This window comes from Hoplias malabaricus, chromosome 1, assembly GCF_029633855.1.
Source record: "Hoplias malabaricus isolate fHopMal1 chromosome 1, fHopMal1.hap1, whole genome shotgun sequence".
NCBI classification, from domain to species: Eukaryota; Metazoa; Chordata; class Actinopteri; order Characiformes; family Erythrinidae; genus Hoplias; species Hoplias malabaricus.
The window spans coordinates 74,777,009-74,796,300 of NC_089800.1; the positions used below are offsets into that span (position 1 = coordinate 74,777,009).

The 19,292-nt window shown below is 40.0% G+C and overlaps 1 protein-coding gene across 4 annotated transcripts in view; it reads right to left on the reverse strand.

The window, feature by feature from the left end:
- eif2ak4 (eukaryotic translation initiation factor 2 alpha kinase 4) overlaps window positions 1-14,542 on the reverse strand; it is a 42,596-nt gene extending 28,054 nt beyond the window's left edge. For 2 of the 4 annotated variants that reach the window (XM_066673421.1, XM_066673419.1), the window contains exons 1-12: window positions 13,135-13,546; window positions 12,312-12,427; window positions 10,203-10,305; window positions 9,242-9,415; window positions 8,673-8,753; window positions 8,432-8,568; window positions 8,144-8,244; window positions 7,642-7,799; window positions 5,736-6,271; window positions 4,000-4,115; window positions 3,735-3,889; window positions 3,133-3,569 (exon numbers count right to left, since the gene is read on the reverse strand). In XM_066673421.1, the coding sequence (XP_066529518.1) occupies window positions 3,133-3,569; window positions 3,735-3,889; window positions 4,000-4,115; window positions 5,736-6,271; window positions 7,642-7,799; window positions 8,144-8,244; window positions 8,432-8,568; window positions 8,673-8,753; window positions 9,242-9,415; window positions 10,203-10,305; window positions 12,312-12,427; window positions 13,135-13,263 (2,243 nt within the window). In that variant the 5' untranslated portion in view covers window positions 13,264-13,546. Of the gene's footprint in view, window positions 1-3,132; window positions 3,570-3,734; window positions 3,890-3,999; window positions 4,116-5,735; window positions 6,272-7,641; window positions 7,800-8,143; window positions 8,245-8,431; window positions 8,569-8,672; window positions 8,754-9,241; window positions 9,416-10,202; window positions 10,306-12,311; window positions 12,428-13,134; window positions 13,547-14,470 lie in introns of those variants that run through there. The other 2 variants (XM_066673423.1, XM_066673420.1) reach the window with 2 other exon arrangements.
- Between the last annotated feature and the right edge of the window lie 4,750 nt (window positions 14,543-19,292).

The following is a 19,292-nucleotide window of genomic DNA, read 5'->3' on the forward strand; positions in this document are numbered from 1 at the left end:
AACACCACATTCAAACATGAACATACTTTTGACTGAATTTTTTTCAACATCATGCTTTAGGTAACAAACAGATTTCCACCATATGGAACCCAATGACCCACTAAAAACATGTTTACATGGTCCCTGTTTATTTGGGCTGGCAGTCATAAGTTCTATTCATAGAGGATTAGTTTTACTATCACTGCAGGAAGGTCATAGGAATGTTCCCCCATCTTGAGTAAAACTGGTAATGATTACCAGGATCAGTCCCATCTGAAAGCACCACGTCTGTCATTTTTATGTAGCAAGCCTTAAGACACACCATAGAATTATTCAGTTCCTTTTAACCCTGTAAAAAAATTGAGAATTTCTACAGTATGGAGTTCCTTGAGGAGGTTGTTTAATGATATAATATACAATACTCAAAGGACCCTTTAGAGGAGGGATGCTGCTGCTGTAGGCAAGTTTTTAAGTATACCTTACCCTACATAATATATATGCTGTATGAACATGTAGCCTGCAAATTTTCAAACCAGTAATTATTAATATAAAGCAGATTATTATACCAGTCCAATTCTGCCCACTGATAATGTTGGGTTTGTTATTTTGATGTTAATAGTTCACAATTCAAAGTGCAGCAGTGACTCAGAGAAACTCCAGCAAAAGTGCTGTGTGAGACCCACTCTGTTTTTTCTGGTGTGATGGTTAGACATGAAACGCTTAAAAATTCTTTTCTGCTATCGATACCATTTTACCGTTAATTACAAGGGTTTACACACCTCATCTAAATTACAGGGCGAACCAAATTTACAAATATGCTCCCAGATGAAGCTGTGCCAACCCAGCATGTAAAAAGTGAGTTTATGTTGTGTCAGGAGAAACATGGTGTAGTGATAGAACCACAACGTGCTGCCCAATCTCACCTGATTTCACTCCTCGAGGACCTTCAAAACCAGGGGAGATTAAATCAGGACTGGGAGGTGAGATTGGGAACTACACCGATGTGAGTAAAGACTGAAAATAAGCTAATGGGCTTCTTCTGCTGACTCCGTAACATGCCTCTTAAAAAGGGTCCTCAGTTTGTTTATACAGCGGACCTCATGTTTATACAGTCATGATTACTGATTCCATGGTAAACAAAACCTAATACAATGATTACTACCTCAATCTCAGCTTTACATAAGGCAAATAGAAAAACAAGACTGGAGAAATTATTGTTCATTTAGTTCTATTTTGGTTTAAAGTTTATTTACATTATGACCACCTCATTGTTTCTACATTCACTGTCCATTCTCTCAACTCCACTGTCCACAGGAGCGCTATGTAGATCTACAAGTACAGACTGTAGTCCATCTCTTGCGCTGCATACTTTGTGTGCCCCCTTTCACCCTGTTCTTCAACGATCAGGACCACCACAGAGCAGGTATGATTTGGGTGGTGGATCATTCTCATTCTCAGCGCTGCAGTGACACTGACGTGTTGGTGGTGGGTTAATGTGTGTTGTGCTGGTAAAAGTGGATCAGACACGGCAGTGCTGTTGGAATTTTTAAACAATGTGTCCACTTACTGTCCACTCTGTGAGACTCTCCTACCACCTCCTACTGCAGTCAGAGACAGCAGCTCATCTGTTGCTGCAGATTGTGTTGGTTGCCCTCTAGTCCTTCATCAGCGGACACAGGACTCTGCCCACAGGACACTGTGGACTGGATATTTTTAAGCAACACGTGATATATCGGCAGCCAATATATTATCGGTCCGATATTGGAATTTTAGCCAATATTACAACTGATATATTGGCACCTTTTATGTGCTTGCGAATATGCACTGATGCCTGTAAATACACAACTAATGTCTGCTGTGTGGATGGATTTCAAAGTTAAATTTCTCCATGGTGAAAACTAAAGGACCAGCAATACTCAGTATACGCACACACAGATAACAGTGTAAACACACACAGAGCAGGTTAAATAACAAAGATACTCTCAACCACCACAGTGCAGGAGCCCTTCTTATATAAAACACATGAAAATAGAGTCATTCAGTGTCTGAATTTAATACTGAAACACTCTAATACTGAAAAATCACACACTCTCTCTCTCAGAACCAGTAGCAAATCTTTGATAAAAATAACTACAACTAATTAACTTAACATTAAAAAGTACAGAAATGTACAAATACTGAAGAAAAGGCGTGTCCTATGACAACCCACTATAATATGTTTAGCTTGAATCCAAAGTGAATTTGCTTTAATAAAAAAAAAGATACAATTATCTGTTATTAATATCGGTATCGGCTACTCCAAGGTGCTAACTATCGGTTATCTTATCGGCCCAAAAATTTTTAAATTGGTGCGTCCCTAATATTTTTGTTTGGTGAACCATTCTCAGTCCAGCAGTGACACTTGGCAGCCCTCAAGCAGCTCTGCTGTGTCTGATCCACTTGTATAAGTGCAACACACCCTAACATAACACCACCACATCAGAGTTACTGCAGCGGAATGACCCACCACCCAAACCATACCTGCTGTGATATTACATTTCCATACAATTTCATGCTTAGTGACAGTAGTGTGTAAATTGAGTTGTCACTTCTTTCTATGTCATTTATGCAGAGATGTCTTGTCTCTTGCAATTCAGGCATAACAGCTTCGTACATCCATGACCCCACTTCCTCAAGTAAAACTAATCCCATACAAATAAGGCCGAATTCATTCATTATCAGTAACTGCTTATCCAGTTCAGGGTTGCGGAAATTCATTCATTGGTTCAAAGTCTGTAAGCGTTTATCCAATTCAGGGTCGCGTTGGGTGCAGAGCCTACCCGGAATCACTGGGCACAAGGCAGGAACACACCCTGGAGGGGGCACCAGTCCTTCACAGGTTGACACACACACACACACACTAACACCTATGGACACTTCTGAGTTGCCAATCCACCTACCAAAGTGTTTTTTTTTTTTTTGGACCGTGGGAGGAAACCAGAGCACCCGGAGAAAACCCACACGGACACAGAGAGAACACACCAAACTCCTTACAGGCAGTCACCTGGAGCGGGACTTGAACTCACAACCCCCAGGTCCGTGGAGCTGTCTGACAGCGACACAACTCCAAATAAGGCCTAAGTCAGACTAAAATTTATAAGCACAAGAACTCACAGAAAAGATGGACAGAACACATCTGCTTCTTCATCGTCATCATCATCGTCGTCATCATCATCATCATCACTGGAATCATCTGCATTGTGCTTGGCGCTGGATGATTTCTCCAGAGAGGTGCTCCACTCCACAGAGCTGGCTAGTGCTGGTGGAGGGGCATCATCCTCCACATTGTCTATAAGCCCAAGCTCATTGATGCGCCGCGGTGCTGCCGGACGCTCGGGTGTGCTCTGAGGCTCAGAACTCTCACTGCTCAGCACACCTGTGGAGGGTGCTTCATGACGCTCGATCCAGGCATTGTAGTAACGGACAATGTTCTCATGGTTGAGGCGTGAGAGGAGGGTCACCTCGCCCTTGATGCGACGGAACTGCTTACTCGCTGGATTGACCTGAATACGTTTCACAGCATAGTAGCAGCCATCCAGCTTGTTTTGAACCTTCACCGAGATCCAAAAAACACAAACAAAGGAAAAAATATTAGTTAACTACAGAGTTAATACAGAAAAACCAAGTGTTAGGACTTGGTAAATGAAGAACACTGTCTCAGAAAATCATCACACTTTTTTTTTTTCTCTTTAAAGCAGAGTCAGACAGATTGTCACCTTGATGACTGCCCCGAAAGCACCTTTTCCCAGCAGTTGCAGCTCCTCAAACTCTGAGAAGTAACGGGAGAACTGTTTCTGCACCACCATACTGAATGGGCCCCCGAGAAGGTGAGCCCGCGGAATAACCGTAGATGCGAAATCCACACCCATGTCTGCAACGGATGTATGGATATTATATTTCATTTAAACATCAGTATCTCATACCTTGAATACTGCACACATACTTAATGTATGTAACTGTGTGTAAGTGTAAAGTAAATACCTTCTGGGCTCGGTTCCTGACATGGAGGAAGGCTTTTTGGTGAGGGTGGTCGGAGGAAGGAGTGTTCCAGCAGCTGCTGAGTGTTCCAGCGGTCAGCATCATTAAGACAGACACACCTACAAAACATGAGTCTTCAGAGGTCATCACTGTCTACTGTGCATAAACGCATACTCATAGGAACACAAATCCCTGTACAGAGTGGTTTTAAACTACAAACCTCACAAAGATACAACTTCATTCTGTTAGAAACTTTTGCAAACAGAGAAACAAACACTTGTAACACATATTGGTACACTGTATGGCACAAACATTTGCCATGGAAAGTTCTAAGGTCCTTTATTTATAAAGCCAAAAGGTAGCAATTGACCAAGGATAACTCTGGCGTGACACAACCCAGTCAACATCAACACTTATGGGTTTACTACATCCCATAAGTTGCCAAGAGGAAAATAAATAAATAAATAAATAAATAAATAAAAAAAATGTACAAAATAAAGCAAGCTATAAAATTGTATTTCTTGTGCATTTGGAGTTTCAAGTGAAATTTGAAGTGCCAAAAGTATTTGCTCATCTGCCTTCACATGCATATGAATTTTAGCGACATCCCATTCTTGATTTCCTCCAGGTTTAGGGGTGTGTTTATGGGAATTTTTGACCATTCTTCCAGCAGCGCATTTGTGAGGTCAGACACTGATGTTGGACGAGAAGGCCTGGCTCACAGTCTCACTCAGATTAACCCCAAAAGTGCATTATAGGCCAATTTCGCTTATTTATGTCTATATGGACCTTGCTTTGTGCACTGGTGCACAGTCATGTTGGAGCAAGAAAGGGCCGTCTCCAAACTGTTCTCACAAAGTCAGAAGCATGAAATTGTCCAAGATCTCTTGGTATGCTGAAGCATTAAGAGACCCTTTCACTGGATCTAAAGGGCTGAGCCCTACTCCTAAACTACAAACACACACCATACATAACCTCCACCAAACTTTAAACTTGGGACAATTCAGTCAGACAAGTACCGTTCTCCTGGCAACCACCAAACCAAGACTCAGACGGGGTGGGCTATGTACCACTTGAACCATTTTTCAGGGGCATATTTCAAACAAGGGCTATAAATGCTTTTTGAATCTTTGTCAAGATGGCGACATAAGCCATTCAAAGAATGCCACAAAAGGTCAGTATTTTCGTCTTTAACAACTATGATAATTGTATTAGCTTTAATATAGTTTCAGTGCACTATGTCGTTTTACTGCATAACAAGCATAAATCATCGCTAGAACTTTTACAATGTCAGGGAATTTACAATTCTACCTTAAAAGCTAAAGCAACTACATTCTAGGGCCTATGAATAATTGGATGCAAGGCAGGAACACCAATCTACTGTATCACACATCCAAATATTCATTCACACCTACTGATAAATTTGCAGTCATTCCACCTACAAATGTGCGTTTTTGGACTCTAAGAGGAAACATACAGCCAATTCCTTATAGGTGACCTGAGATGGGGATTAAATCCACAACCCCAACACCCTGGAGCTGTGTGGCAGTCACGCTACATGCAACACTAGTATAGTAATTCTACAAATAAAAATTTAAATGAAATGGACAATAATAACTGTATACAGTTTAATGGTGATCAAATAAACTATTTATTGATTAATTTTGCTTGGGACAGCCCTTCCTTCCTAACATCTGCAATAATTAGCATTACGTAATAAATACAAATTTAGAACCTACTTTTTGAGGAAGTCCTGAAGGTCAGAGGGAAGGCTGGAAGGGACAGTGACTGGATATTCCTTAACCTCCCGTCCCTGACCAAGTGCCAACAGAAGCAGGCCGAGACTCCAGATATCCCCCTTCTTGCCCGTACGTGTGGGTATTGTGTCCTCGCTGAAGCGCACGTGAGCTTGTTCAAAAATATCCTCCTTGCAAATGTCCGCTAGCCGTTTAGCCAGGCTGTAGTCCGTCACCTTAACGCTGCCTTGTGCGTCCACCAGCACGGAGGAGGTGCATAGCTGCTTGTGGACCACTGAGTTGGAGTGGAGGTAATCGAGGGCAGCGAGCAGCTGAGCGGCGTGATGGCGGAGCTGGTCTACAGGCACTGGAGTGCTGGTGGAGAGGTTATGGGTCAGGCTGCAGCCTGGTACATACTCAGCCAGGAGACTGACCACAAGGCAGTCTTCACGCTCAGCACAGCTCAGCGCTTGATAGCGTACCAGGTTTGGGTGGTCCAGCTTCAACAGAGAGTTCAGCTCACTCTCGGCTCCGTGAATCTGGATGGAACAGGCAAAGGAAAAAATCAGCTGAATCAAGCTTCTGATGTTGTTTTGATAATATTACATATATTCTTAGTTTTAAAGTGTCCGTTGCTATTTAAAATAATTGAATAATGAATGGACTCCCTGAAATGGTCCGAATTACTTGAGTGGAATTTTCTTTCATAAATATTATTCAGATTACAACGATGATATACACATTATTCTATAACTGTTTTTTCCTAATCAGTATCGCAGAGGCCACACCTTTACAAACACTAGGGCTGGGCAGTATGACCAAAAATGTGCATCAGTGTATATATTTTTTTTCCTGCTAGTCTCACCATACATCATTGTATTTTCTTTTTTAATTGTTGGTTTTTTTTTTTTTTTATGGCATGACTGGGATGTTATATAGGTTTGGCTCTTATTCTTATGTCAAGAGTATGTAGAATATGAAAACATTTTAGCTTCAACATGTATATAATGAGGGGTCGGCACGGTGGTGCAGCAGGTAGTGTCGCAGTCAAACAGTTCCAGGAACCTGGAGGACGTGGGTTCAAGTCCTGCTACGGGTGACTGTCTTTGAGGAGTTTGGTGTGTTCTCCCCGTGTCCACATGTGTTTGAGTGAGTGTTTCAGTATTAAATGAATGAATGTATATAATGAAGCCTTTTGGCATTATAGAGTTTGCTTGGCTGCACAATATGACAATATGTGAAGGAATAAAACAAACTAAGTGCAGAAACCACTGAAGCATCTGCAGTCTGGTGGAATACCTTGGTGTCCACCAGAGTGTGCATATATATATGTGAGAGAGATAGAACACAGCTCTTGGGGTTATTAGAGAGGTAGGACGCATGTACTAGCCTACTGTCACTAGCAACAGGACAGGAATGGTAAGTGTTTGTGCTAAATTATGCAGCCCTGAATTTCATTCTGCACTTCTTTGTTGCATACAGCAGTATTATGGTATAAAAAAAAACTAAAGGTTGAAAGCTAAAGGCTTTCAAACACAATTCTTAATTCTACAGATATCAAATCTAATACAGTGACTATACACATTAGAGGTGATTTCAAACCACTGATTAATTAACTACTACAAATTAATTCTCTATAATCACAGTTTCAGTTGATGTACACTGTTGGTCTCCACTGTTATTAAATTATTTTCACAAGCTCAAAGAACGTTCAGTGAAGACACAGAATTCAATTTTATGAACACGCTACTGTTTCACCTAGTGAAATCCTAAAAAGCTCATGTATCATCATCTTTTGAAATTCTTATTCATGTGGATCATACTAAAAATATTAAAATTCAATTGTAACCTGATGCCAAAATAATGTGAGGCTATTATGCAACTATTTCCAATACTGGTCACACCTTACCTGCTTTTTGCATTTCTCAATCTTCTCCTTCTCCTGGCTGGTGAAGAATTTGCCAATCTTTTTGCTCCAGCGAAGGATCCACTCATATACAACGGCAAACTCTCCAGTGGTGCCATTGAGGGCGTGATACACACTCCGGCCAAGCCGCTCACTCTCACCTCAGACACACACATACATGCACCACTTTGAAAAAACTCCACAGTGACTCTTGCTTGCATTTAGAAAATGATGAGTATGATCATTATACGAGAGGTTAAAGGAACACTAGGTAAGAAATGGGTTTTCGGGGATTTGGGGAGGTGGGTTGGTGTCCTACCGTCCTCCAAATGTTACATAATGCAGTTTCTGCAGTGCCGAGCCCATATTGGCAAAACTGACTCTTTCCCCCCCTATTACAAGTCAATGGAGCATCGCGATGATCCTGAAGCTCTAATTTAAAATTAGAAATATTACGTAGTGTTTCTTTAATTCCTTTATTGTGGACACGAATGTGAAACCATACCTATACATTTTCCTCTGTGGATAATAATATCTCCCATGGCACTATTACTGAAGTGAAGGACTTCGTGAAGACAGGGGCTGTCTTCACTGAAAGTGTCTCTCCTGACCAACAGAAAACAATAAGAATATACAGAGGGACCATATCAGGATCACTAAACAGTCAGTGCACACATTAACCTATATGTGTATTAATGGCTGAATATAACACTGGTATTTTAATTTCTGAAATGAAACAGTTCCCAACATAAACACAACAGTCGTGAAATGTTACAAGAATTTGTGTGAGCACCTGTGTCTGCTGTTGGAGGTGGTCCGGCGCCTGTTCGCTGAACATTTTTTTAGCTCAGCACACTCGACAGTTGGTCCAGGGGAGCTGCTCAGAGTTGGGCTTCCCACCGTAGGCTGCACCACACTCTCAAAGCGCTCCTGCGGTAATTACAGCATTTTAAACACATTCCAAGACCTTCCAGTGATCTAAAATCTTTAAAAACAACATAAGATGGTAAAGCCATAACAAGAGGACATCTTACTAGCTTGGCCATTTCTTTCTTCCTCCTTTCTTCTCGCCTCTCCTCTTCTCGTCTCTGGATTTCAGCAAGTATTTCATTTTGCTGTTCAGATGACATTACACTGATCAGATAACGCATTAACACACAACAGTTACGTTACGTATTAAAGATGATGTTGCTGTGTGAAAGAGGACCGGAAAATACTTGAGGTAACTTTGCACATCTTTGTGCTTATTCTTTGTTATATGCATTCCATTCACTACTTTTTTTTTAAATGTATGATTTATTTATTTAGGATATTTCAACATTACTTATATTCCTATGACAATGTCTGAATATTTATTACAACTATATTTTGGCTAGAAGCTCTTTAAAAAGACTTTAACTGCATGTTTATATCCCCATTATGCAGTGGCAGAAAATGGTCTTAAAATGACAATTAGAGTTAATTTAATTTAAATTACACAATTATTTCTGGGACAAAATATTGAACACAGGAATGTCTATTGTGACACTGTGCCCTCACAGTAGCACACAATGCATTTTAATGTCTCATTGGGCTTGGTCAAAGTGTTGGATTGATCTTGTACCATCTGCTCCTCCTCTCTGCGACGCTGGTCCATCCTCTGCTGTTCCTCTAAGGCCAGTCTCTCCTGCTGTCGCTGCTGGTTCTTCAGCATCTCTTCGTGAAAAGAGCGAGAAGGAGGAACGTTGTGCTCGGTCAAAAAACCCTGCACAAAGTCTGCTAGCTCAAAGATCATCACCTTGACACAGGAGGGAGGGAGAGAGAGAAGGTAAGAAATTAATTGCACACTATACTTTTTTACAGGTTTTACAGGTTTGCTGGGTGGGACACTACAGATGAGGTAGGCAGATACCACACTCATAACACAGTTGAAATGTTGCCTGTGTTACGGTGCATGTCGGGCATTCCCAAACTATTAATTAGGCCAAACCTCCACAGACACCACAGCATCAATAAATGGCCATTCTTCTTACAAGGCTACTAACAATTTAATGACCAAATTAATTCCAAATCACAACTTCTACTATTTAACAACTGCTCAAGTTCACACACACACACACACACACACACACAGACACAGACACTTTGGTTCTGCACATGCTTCAGACTTAGAAGCTATATAGAAGCTGCGGGAAGAAGATAAACTGTGTCAACTTTTAGCAGAACCAAAAACTAATAAATAAAAACTCTAATAAATAAATACAAAATACCCCCTTTTTAATGATTAAAAAAGCCCCTAATTAATTCCACCAGCAAAAGATAAATACATAAATTAAATAAATTAAAAAAAAAACTGGCTCAAGACTAAATCTATTGTATATTCACCAAACTGATCACATGGTAGGCTCCAAGAACTGAGTTGAAAAACACTGTGACTAAATAATGAACACAGCTGAAGATGAAAGAAATTTTGGAGTTTTTGTATGAAAAATGAAAGAGGATGTAAAATCCAAGCCATTACTGAGACCACATAAAACTGCCATATTCCAGAGCAGCACTCCTGGTGTTGAAAGTCTGCAACTCACCTCACCACATCTGTCTGTGGCCAGTTTGGAGAGCTCAGTCTGGAGTTTCTGAAGCTTGTCATTAGAGAGACCTTTCGCATTTTTCAGCTCAAGATCTGGAGGCCTGGTTCACAAGTGGAAAAACAAACATTAGAGAGGAACAGCACAGAGCCCTAAAAGTTTAGGCTGAAACAAAAGTAGATCTTCTTGGTTTATGTCAAATTCTTGCCACCATACCATTTAAAAGACATCATTCTTGCTTCTTTTTGCCCTTTCATAAAAGTTTAGAGCTTATTTCTTCCCATAAAAGGCCCTGAGACATGTCAGGAAGCACAAAAAATCCTGTGATCATAGAAATGTATAATAGCTGAAAATAACATCATATCGCTGCTGTCCAAAGAAAAACACGCATCTTCATTTTTGTGGATTTTATGTTTTATACATTATTTTAACACAGATGTTGTTCTCAGGGCGGCACGGTGGCGCAGCAGGTGGTGTCGCAGTCACACGGCTCCAGGGACCTGGAGGTTGTGGGTTCGATTCCCTGCTCCGGGTGACTGTCTGTGAGGAGTTGGTGTGTTCTCCTCGTGTCCGCGTGGGTTTCCTCCGGGTGCTCCGGTTTTCTCCCACAGTCCAAAAACACACATTGGTAGGTGTTTTGGCGACTCAAACGTGTCAGTAGGTGTAAATGTGAGTGTGTGTGTTGCCCTGTGAAGGACTGGCGCCCCCTCCAGGGTGTATTCCTGCCTTGCACTCAATGATTCCAGGTAGGCTCTGGACCCACCGCGACCCTGAACTGGATAAGCGCTTACAGATAATGGATGGATGGATGTTGTTCACATTTTGTTAAAATTTCATAACAAATGGACAAACAGAAATACTCCAAATGACATTAAATCAAATCATTTTATATTGACCTCCATTTAAAGTTAAGGGGGTTTTGTCCTTCTCCTGTAAAGTTACTATCTTAGAGATGAATGTCTTTCTTTGGACAGCAGGGACATGTTTATGTTAATGCCTTAACACGTGATTGGACATTTTAACATGTTAATCATTTTACCAAATATGGCCACAACTTCCTCCCATGATTCACTTGTTTTACAGAGCCTAATTATCTATTGGCAGTTTTATTAGGCGATTAAAACAGTCACTAGTGTTGAGTTCCAAACACAAACACACAACCAGCTGCTACAAGAGGCACATGTTCTTTTCTAGTACCTGTTTGTTGCAATAGTCTTAATTTAAGCATGTGTCTGCACTTCATTGTGTTTGATGTTAATTTCCTCACTGAAACTTTTACTACGCAAATTAAGAGATTCTAATTAAAACATGGGCGACAAAGTGGTGCAGCAGGTAGCATCGCAGTCACATAGCTCCAGGGACCTGGAGGTTGTGGGTTGTAGGTTCAAGTCCCGCTCCGGGTGACTGTCTGTGAGGAGTTTGGTGTGTTCTCCCCTGTGTCCGTGTGGGTTTCCTCCAACGGTCCAAAAACAAACGTTGGTTGGAGGACTGGGGATTCAAATGTGTCGCCTAGTGCCCTAGATGTGAGTGTGTGTGTGTCGCCCTGCAAAGGACTGGCACCCCCTCCGTGGTGTGTTCCTGCCTTGCACCCAGTGATTCCGGGTAGACTCCAGACCCACTGCGACCATAAACTGGATAAGCGCTTACAGACAATGAACAAACAAACGAATGGATGAATGAATAATTAAAACATAATAAAAACTACTCTGAAATGTTATTACAAAGTAAGAAGAACCAGCTTGTCATGAATACCACTCTACATGTTTTTTTTGTTTTATATAAATAAAACAAAGAAATACTACCATTTTAACTTTAACCCCACTAGATCCTACCTAAATGTTCCATCACTCCAGTTCATTTACAGAGAGTTTTAGAGTCAATGTCAAAATGTCTGGAGGATTTTCTGGTGGCTCGGGACTTACTTTTCTTTCTTACTTTTTGTATATTTTATTTTTTGTTTTCTTTTAATTTGTCACAACACACTAGGCCTACATGACGGAACACATTAATGCAAAGACCAAAACGTAAATAAATACAGCTCATTTTTCAAAACAATGCAGACACTTAACTTAGAGTCTACTAAATGAAGTGAAGATGTAAAAAACTTACACATCAGGATATGTGGGTGGACATTTCACCTGCAAATCCACGGTCACGTAACACTCTTGGCCATGACTCAGCCCTTTAGGTCTTAAATACAGGTACACCTCAGGAGGACGCTTAACCTGAAAGTGAAGAGTAACAAAACACAAAGTTCAGGTTATTAATCTGTAGTATGCCCCCTCTGCTACAGTAACAGCTTAACACAATAGATGTACATACATCTGAGGAAATCTGATAGCACCAGCCAGGACAAAAATGTAAGTTCGGGTACTGAAGAGGGTTGAATCTTTTGGATCACATCACACACACACTCCAACTTATCCCAACGCTATTAAATGAAGCTGCCATTATTAATACAGATAATGATTTACTGTGTTCAGCCAACACACCAGTGTGTGGTCGTTATGTGCATGCCAGCTGGGTACTAGCAAATATTATCCACAAGTTAAATGTTGGCCCCATGTCTGGATGACTTCCAAGTTTAGTGATGGGACAAGGAGGGGTTAAACATATGGCCAAAATGGGCAGCCATTTAGGGTCCCACAAACAGCCCATGTCCCAACCCTCCCATGGAGGCTTTAAAACCTCTCTCACCAACGCTTGGCACTGAACGTGGTATCTCTAAGCTTATGTGCAGCTGCATCAGAGTATTGGCATATAATTCATGACATATTTTTCCACAGGGATTAACCTCATAGGACTCCAAGTCAATCAGTAATAGAAACTGTAGTCATAAAGTGTACTTTGTATAACTTAGAGGGCTTAAAAGTCCACACAAATCTAACATTATCCTGCTTTTCTGGCAAACTTCTAAGCCTCTTGGACTCACCTTCCAGGGGTGTTTAGTCCTGATTACCTCAAAATCTTCTCCGAATATGGAGGCGAGAGCCTCCAGCTCGTTTTCCTGCTGAATGAAGTGGTCTTCGCTTCCTAGGGAAGGGTCCGGAGCAGCGGTCATCCTGCTGCAGACTCATACCATTTTATATCTTATCATGTATAATACTGTCTTTCTCTACATCACTGCCTCACACGTCTTTCACAACAAACTGCCATAGACCGTCGTCTTCAGTCCAGTCCTCCGCTGTGTAGCACTACATTCGCACAGTAACTTTGGCTTAAACTGAATAAAAACTGAAGTATTCCACAAACGGGGCCATGGCGGCTTTAAACCGTCCTAAGTTCAAGTTCTGATAAAGCGACCCTGGGCCACAGCACAGCCCTCTCACGCTGGCGCTCAGAGAGCCGCCATGTCCGCGCAGCGCACTGATGACGTTGCAGCGTATTCACCATAACGACACACTCTCTATAATTGTACTATTCTTGTAAAATATCTATGAATATCTAAAATTCTAAACTTCCACACGCTTAATAGTTACTCTATTACACTTTGTCCCCTCCTCCCACAGAGAAATTCAGTTTTTATTCAGTGTCTGAAACTGTTGCTAAGACTGATGCAAGTTCGGCTCTGTTCCATTTTTCGACCTAAAGTCCTCTTCGAAGTGCACACCCCACTGACGCTGTATACGACGGAGGTGTAAGAAACTTAAAAACAGAAATGGGACAACTTCAGCTCACATTGCTTCGTGTGTATAAGTGAGCATCTTTAAGTAGAGCCCAAAATGTGTGCATTTTGGAATAGTAGCCATTCTCAAAATCCACACTTTGTTGTCAGTTGAAATGTGTGTTTATGGGACAGAGCAGGCTCTGCAAAATTAATTAAACACGGTATGAATAAAACGAATGATGGTAGCCTTGGTTAAAGGCTGCAGTAAGGGCTCATAAAGGGCGCAAGGCTCCAATGTGGACGAGGCTAACATGAATCAGATGACTCTGATGGTTTCCAAACTCAAATAGTGCACAAGGCATAGGGTCTCATGAGCCCTGGTTGAGCCTCAGCTTATCTAGATTTACAGTTGGTTATAACATGGTTTTAGAAGTTGTAATATCATAACACACACAGTGCACTAGTATGAAGTGTCAGGAAGAAACCCATGTAGACATAGGGTTAACACACTTAACCCCTTAGAGATCAGAGACATGCATTGAACCCACAACCCCAGCATGCTGCTCTACAAAAAACTTTGTTGTTTTGTACTGTGTCCAAGTCTCTAGTTTAATAGTTGGTGTGATTATGTTGTTTGCTAAATCCACTGTCCATGTCTCACCATTTGGTGTGCAACCAGGGTGCCTGATGTCGTAAATGTAAGGAACAAATCCGGAGGTGCTCTAAAGCTGCAGACCAGCAGCTGAGGGGTGAGAGACGACAGAAGCAAGGACTTTGCATATTCATAGACTGACACCTACTGAGTGAGCTGATAGGGGTTTAATCTTTGACCAGAAGGAGACTTTACAGTGGAAAAACATGTAATAAAACAAAACGGACACTATGTGGCGCTCATTGCCAATAAAAATGACCAAGCTTAATACGCATCTACCAGTTAATGAGCTGTTAAACAGCATTTCCAAGCTAGTTCCCAGACAGTGAGCATATATCGGTCCACTGGCATAAAAAGCTGGCACACCACTGACTGTAGACCACTGCTGGTCCACCATCGGACCCCTCAGACTACTGTCCTGTACAGGATATAACTCATTTATAATCTCCTCAAACAGATTTTAAAGACTTTTATTCTGAAAAACAAAAACAAAAAAACTAATACAAATATTACCAACAACTATGAGAGATATAATAATGAGTATAAGACTGATATAAAATGATTAAATGCTGAAAAATTTACTAATTTACTTATTTACTAATCTTATTTATAACGAATCACAAAAGAACCTAATGAAGGGGAAAGAAAAGTAAACTGAACTGTGAATGGAAAAGTGCTAAAATGCCCAGAAAACGCTGTGCAAATCACTAGTGGAGCTCCAGCTTTGCCCTCAGTGGAACAACAGCGGTCCGCGGAGGGACAATGTATAAAATATGAAAGGGTAAACAGTGTAACCACAATTAAAGTCATACTTTAAAAAATAAAAATGGTGGAAAACTAAAAATTGAAATTTATAATAATTGTAGAAATATTTAAATATTTTAATAATTTTAAATTAAAGATAGAATAAAGTGTAATTAAAATAAATATTTTTATAGAGAGGAGTAAATGTAGAGAATTTTAAAGTGAATAAAAGTATCTTAGAGGAATGCTGATTTACAACTATATTTCTAAAAATGTTAGGATCCTGAAAAAATGTAGATTTAAAAAAATGCAATGGTGTGCAAATAATTTAAATCTTATATTTAACTGAAAATATTACAAAGACATCAATTAAATGTTGAAACTCTGAAAGATAATATTTGCCCATTTTGAATGTAATGCCAGCAACAAGTTGAGATAGTGGCAGTGTTTACCACTGTTTTTCATTTGATCTTTTAACAGTTCTTGGGAACTGAGGAGACCAGTCCTTTTAGTTTTGAATGTGAAATGTTTTCCAGTTCTTGCCTGCAATAAGATTTAAGTTGGTCAACAGCTTGGGGTCTCTGTTACAGTGTTTTTTGCTTCGAAATGCAGCATTTGTTTTCACTGGGTGACAGGTGTGGACTAATTTAGCCCCCAGACGCATCTACTACAGAGCCATGCTGTTTTAATTCACGCAGAATGTGGATTGGCTTTGTCTTACTGAAATTAGCAAGAGACTTTCTGTTTGGCAACATGTTGCTCCAAACTTTCTCAATTCAGCATTAACAGTGCCTTCACAGATGTGCTAGTCACCCATGCCCTGTGATTTCCAATAAGAATTTAACATTTTGATTTGTGAGACCACAAGACTTTTCCACTTCACTTCTGTCAATCTTAAATGAGCTCTGGTCCAGAGAAGGCAGCTGTGTTTCAGGATCCTGTTTATTTATGTTTTTTTCTTTGCATTTGTTAGTTTTAATTTGTGTTTGTGAATGCAGCGACGGACTCTGTTCACAGTCAGTGTTTTCAGAAATGCAACAGAGATTGCTTTGCATTCTCTCAAATATTTAATGATATTATGTACTGTAGATAATTAAATTCCCAGGTTTTTTAATATTTTTAAATTAAGAAACTTTATTCAATTGTTTCACTATTTGGCAGTGCAGTCTTTCACAGAGTAGTGATCCCCTCCCCTCCCCAGGTTCATTTTAAACTCTCAATCATGTCAATCATGTCATTGACCTTTTGCCAATTATCCTATTTTATTATTATTATTATTATTATTATTATTATTTTGTAGAATTATACAACTTTACCAGTCTTTTGTTCCCCGTCCCAATGTTTTTGAAAGGTGTTGCAATATGTACAAATATCTATCTATGTAGTATTTATCTATCTGTCTGTCTGTTGTTCTTTCAGAATGTTCAGAAATTAAATCATACCCTTGGCCTAAATGAAACCTCTTCATCCTATGACCTTCTTCTAAAAACTGTTCCATTTAAGTGCTTATTCTATAAATGTTACGTAACATCTCAGTTTGTGATTGGCTAGTCTATAATCTCCATTCAGAGACAGAAACCCTGGACAATTCCACCCAGCTTCTATCTCTGGAGAGGGTGCAAAGAGGCTAAATATAGTAATCTATCTCTCAGCAAGCCAGGCCTCTGGAGCAGATACATGCTCTAGCTTTATCAAACTGATCTGTTACCTGATACCTGACTCTGTGATTCTCATCAGTCTAAAAATGTTATTTTCATAGTGATCTTTATATAGCACTGAGTGATTTACTTATCTGCTTTTGGGCTGTCGAGCTGTCATAGAAAAAAACAAACTTAACTTTTCAAACTAAATGCAGGAAGATGGTGTCCATAAAATAGGGTTTCACTTTTCCATGCCTGCAGTCTAAAACCACATCTTGGTAGGTAGGCTGGCTATTAAAGAGGGTACATCATTGTGAATGACTGAGTGTTTGATGCTCTGTGATGGTTTGGTGTGATTCTGGGTAGGCTCTGGACCCAATGCTACACTAAACGTGAGAAAATGAATGAATTAATAATATAATTTAAATATTTCCTCACTCATCATTTAAATCCATAGGCTTGTGCATTTTCCTGCTTTTAAAACATCAACACCAAGAACAGACTGCTGACTTGTTGCCTAAAATATCCCAGCCTGCGACAGGTGCAAACTTTACAAGACAATCAATGTTTTTTCACGTCACCTGTCAGTGGTTGTAATCTTGTGGCTGATTGGTCTACATACTGTTGTGGCTCAAAAACTGGCATACATGCATATCAGAGATTTCATGACAGTAATTGGCTGTGGCAGAATGACTGGACACCAAATAGCAAAAGACACTGACGGAATTACTAATGTGAAGCATGGTGGTGGTAGCATCAAGCTTTGTTTACCTTCCAGTTAAACTGGTGCATTTTAGTGTAGAAAGATTAATGACAAAGGAAGATTATCTCAGAATTCGAATGATCTTCTATGAGACACTAGGTATTATGAGACACTATGTAATGCCCCCCTTATTTTTAATATTGCTGAGAAAGAAAACATGGTACAGAATAAGGCAAAAACATAGTGTTAAAAGGTTTTATTTCAAGTCATTTTGAGCATTTCTACTGGTCCCTCCGAAAAAACGGTATGAAATGTTTATACAGTGTAGAGAGCAGCTCGTGGTCATACGATACAGAAAATTCAAAACTGGATAAAAGTAGAACAAAAACACAAAAAAAGAAGACACGGAGGTACATGAACAATATCTCTGTTCGTGATTGTGTATTGATACTTTAATGCTTAATGCCAATACTGACAGTATAAAGCTTCAGCGTCCTTGTAGGGGGGTCTGAATTGGGGTTGGAAGGGTCAACACTAATAAGGAGGCCTGTTCTCACACTCAATTCTCTGCTGCATCAAGTGTGCGCACATTTACAACACCTGTTTCCCACCATGACCCTAAAAGGAGACAATTCAGCCAATCAAGATCCAGCTGCCACTACAGCTCAGCCAGTCAGGAGGCGTCTAAGGGAGAGGGAGCTAAGCGGGGGTCAGGCACTCCCCCAGTCCCACACTGGCCACACTGTTCTCCATGTTTAGGCTCCAGCCCACATGCCAGTGCGCTGGCCCACGGACAAATACAGTATCCTGTAAGGCCGGAGTGTGCAGAGGGCTTGAATGTCTGTTTCCTTAAGCACTTGCCATTGAGCGAGGGGATTGTCATTTTATGCAGGCTGGAGAACCTTCTTTTTTCACATCCAGGCCCACCTCCACAAGTGTCCATTTAAGGAGAAATCAGCATGTAATGCAGGCTAGTTTATGAATTGTATTTGAATTCCACTTTATAGTGCAGCCTAGAAGAGGACGGGTCCCTCAGGTTTTTGGTTTAGATATTAGAGGTTCTGTAAAAATAACAGATCATTGAAAACAGTATTAACAACAATAACTTAATGAGAGTTTTCATTTAATGCTTTTTTTAAAGACAAAATCTTGAACAGAAATAAAAATAAAAATTAATTAATTAAATAAATAACAAAATAAATAAATAAATAAACACATACTAAAATAATAATTCTATTCATTTTGAGGAAAAGAAGAACAAGAAGTTGGTTGGAAGCCCCAGTATAAATTGCACTGAGCCAATGTTTATGGGGACATTCTTAATCCTTGATATTTAATATGTCTAATATCTATATATCTATTGCTTAATATTACATTTCATTATTTATTACGTTCAAGGCAAAATGGAGCGTAATACTCTTAAAAGCTCCAGTATGAATTGAACTGATTTGAATCACACTGTTACACTTTACTGAACAACAAATGTTCAGGAAGCTCTTATTTCAAACTTGGGACTATAAATAATAAAATAAAACCTCTTTATTCGAAAAAAAGTATCACTCGTCTATGAATTTCCCTCAAATCCATGCATTTAGTGCACTTTAGCACTGTGAAACTTTACAGACATTAAGCTAAGTAAAGCACTTGGCATCCAATTAGATTTATATTACTTGGGGGGGTGGGGAGGGGGGCTGCTATTTCCAATGAAGTCCTGCTCCATTTTGGAAGGATCCAATTGCTTGGT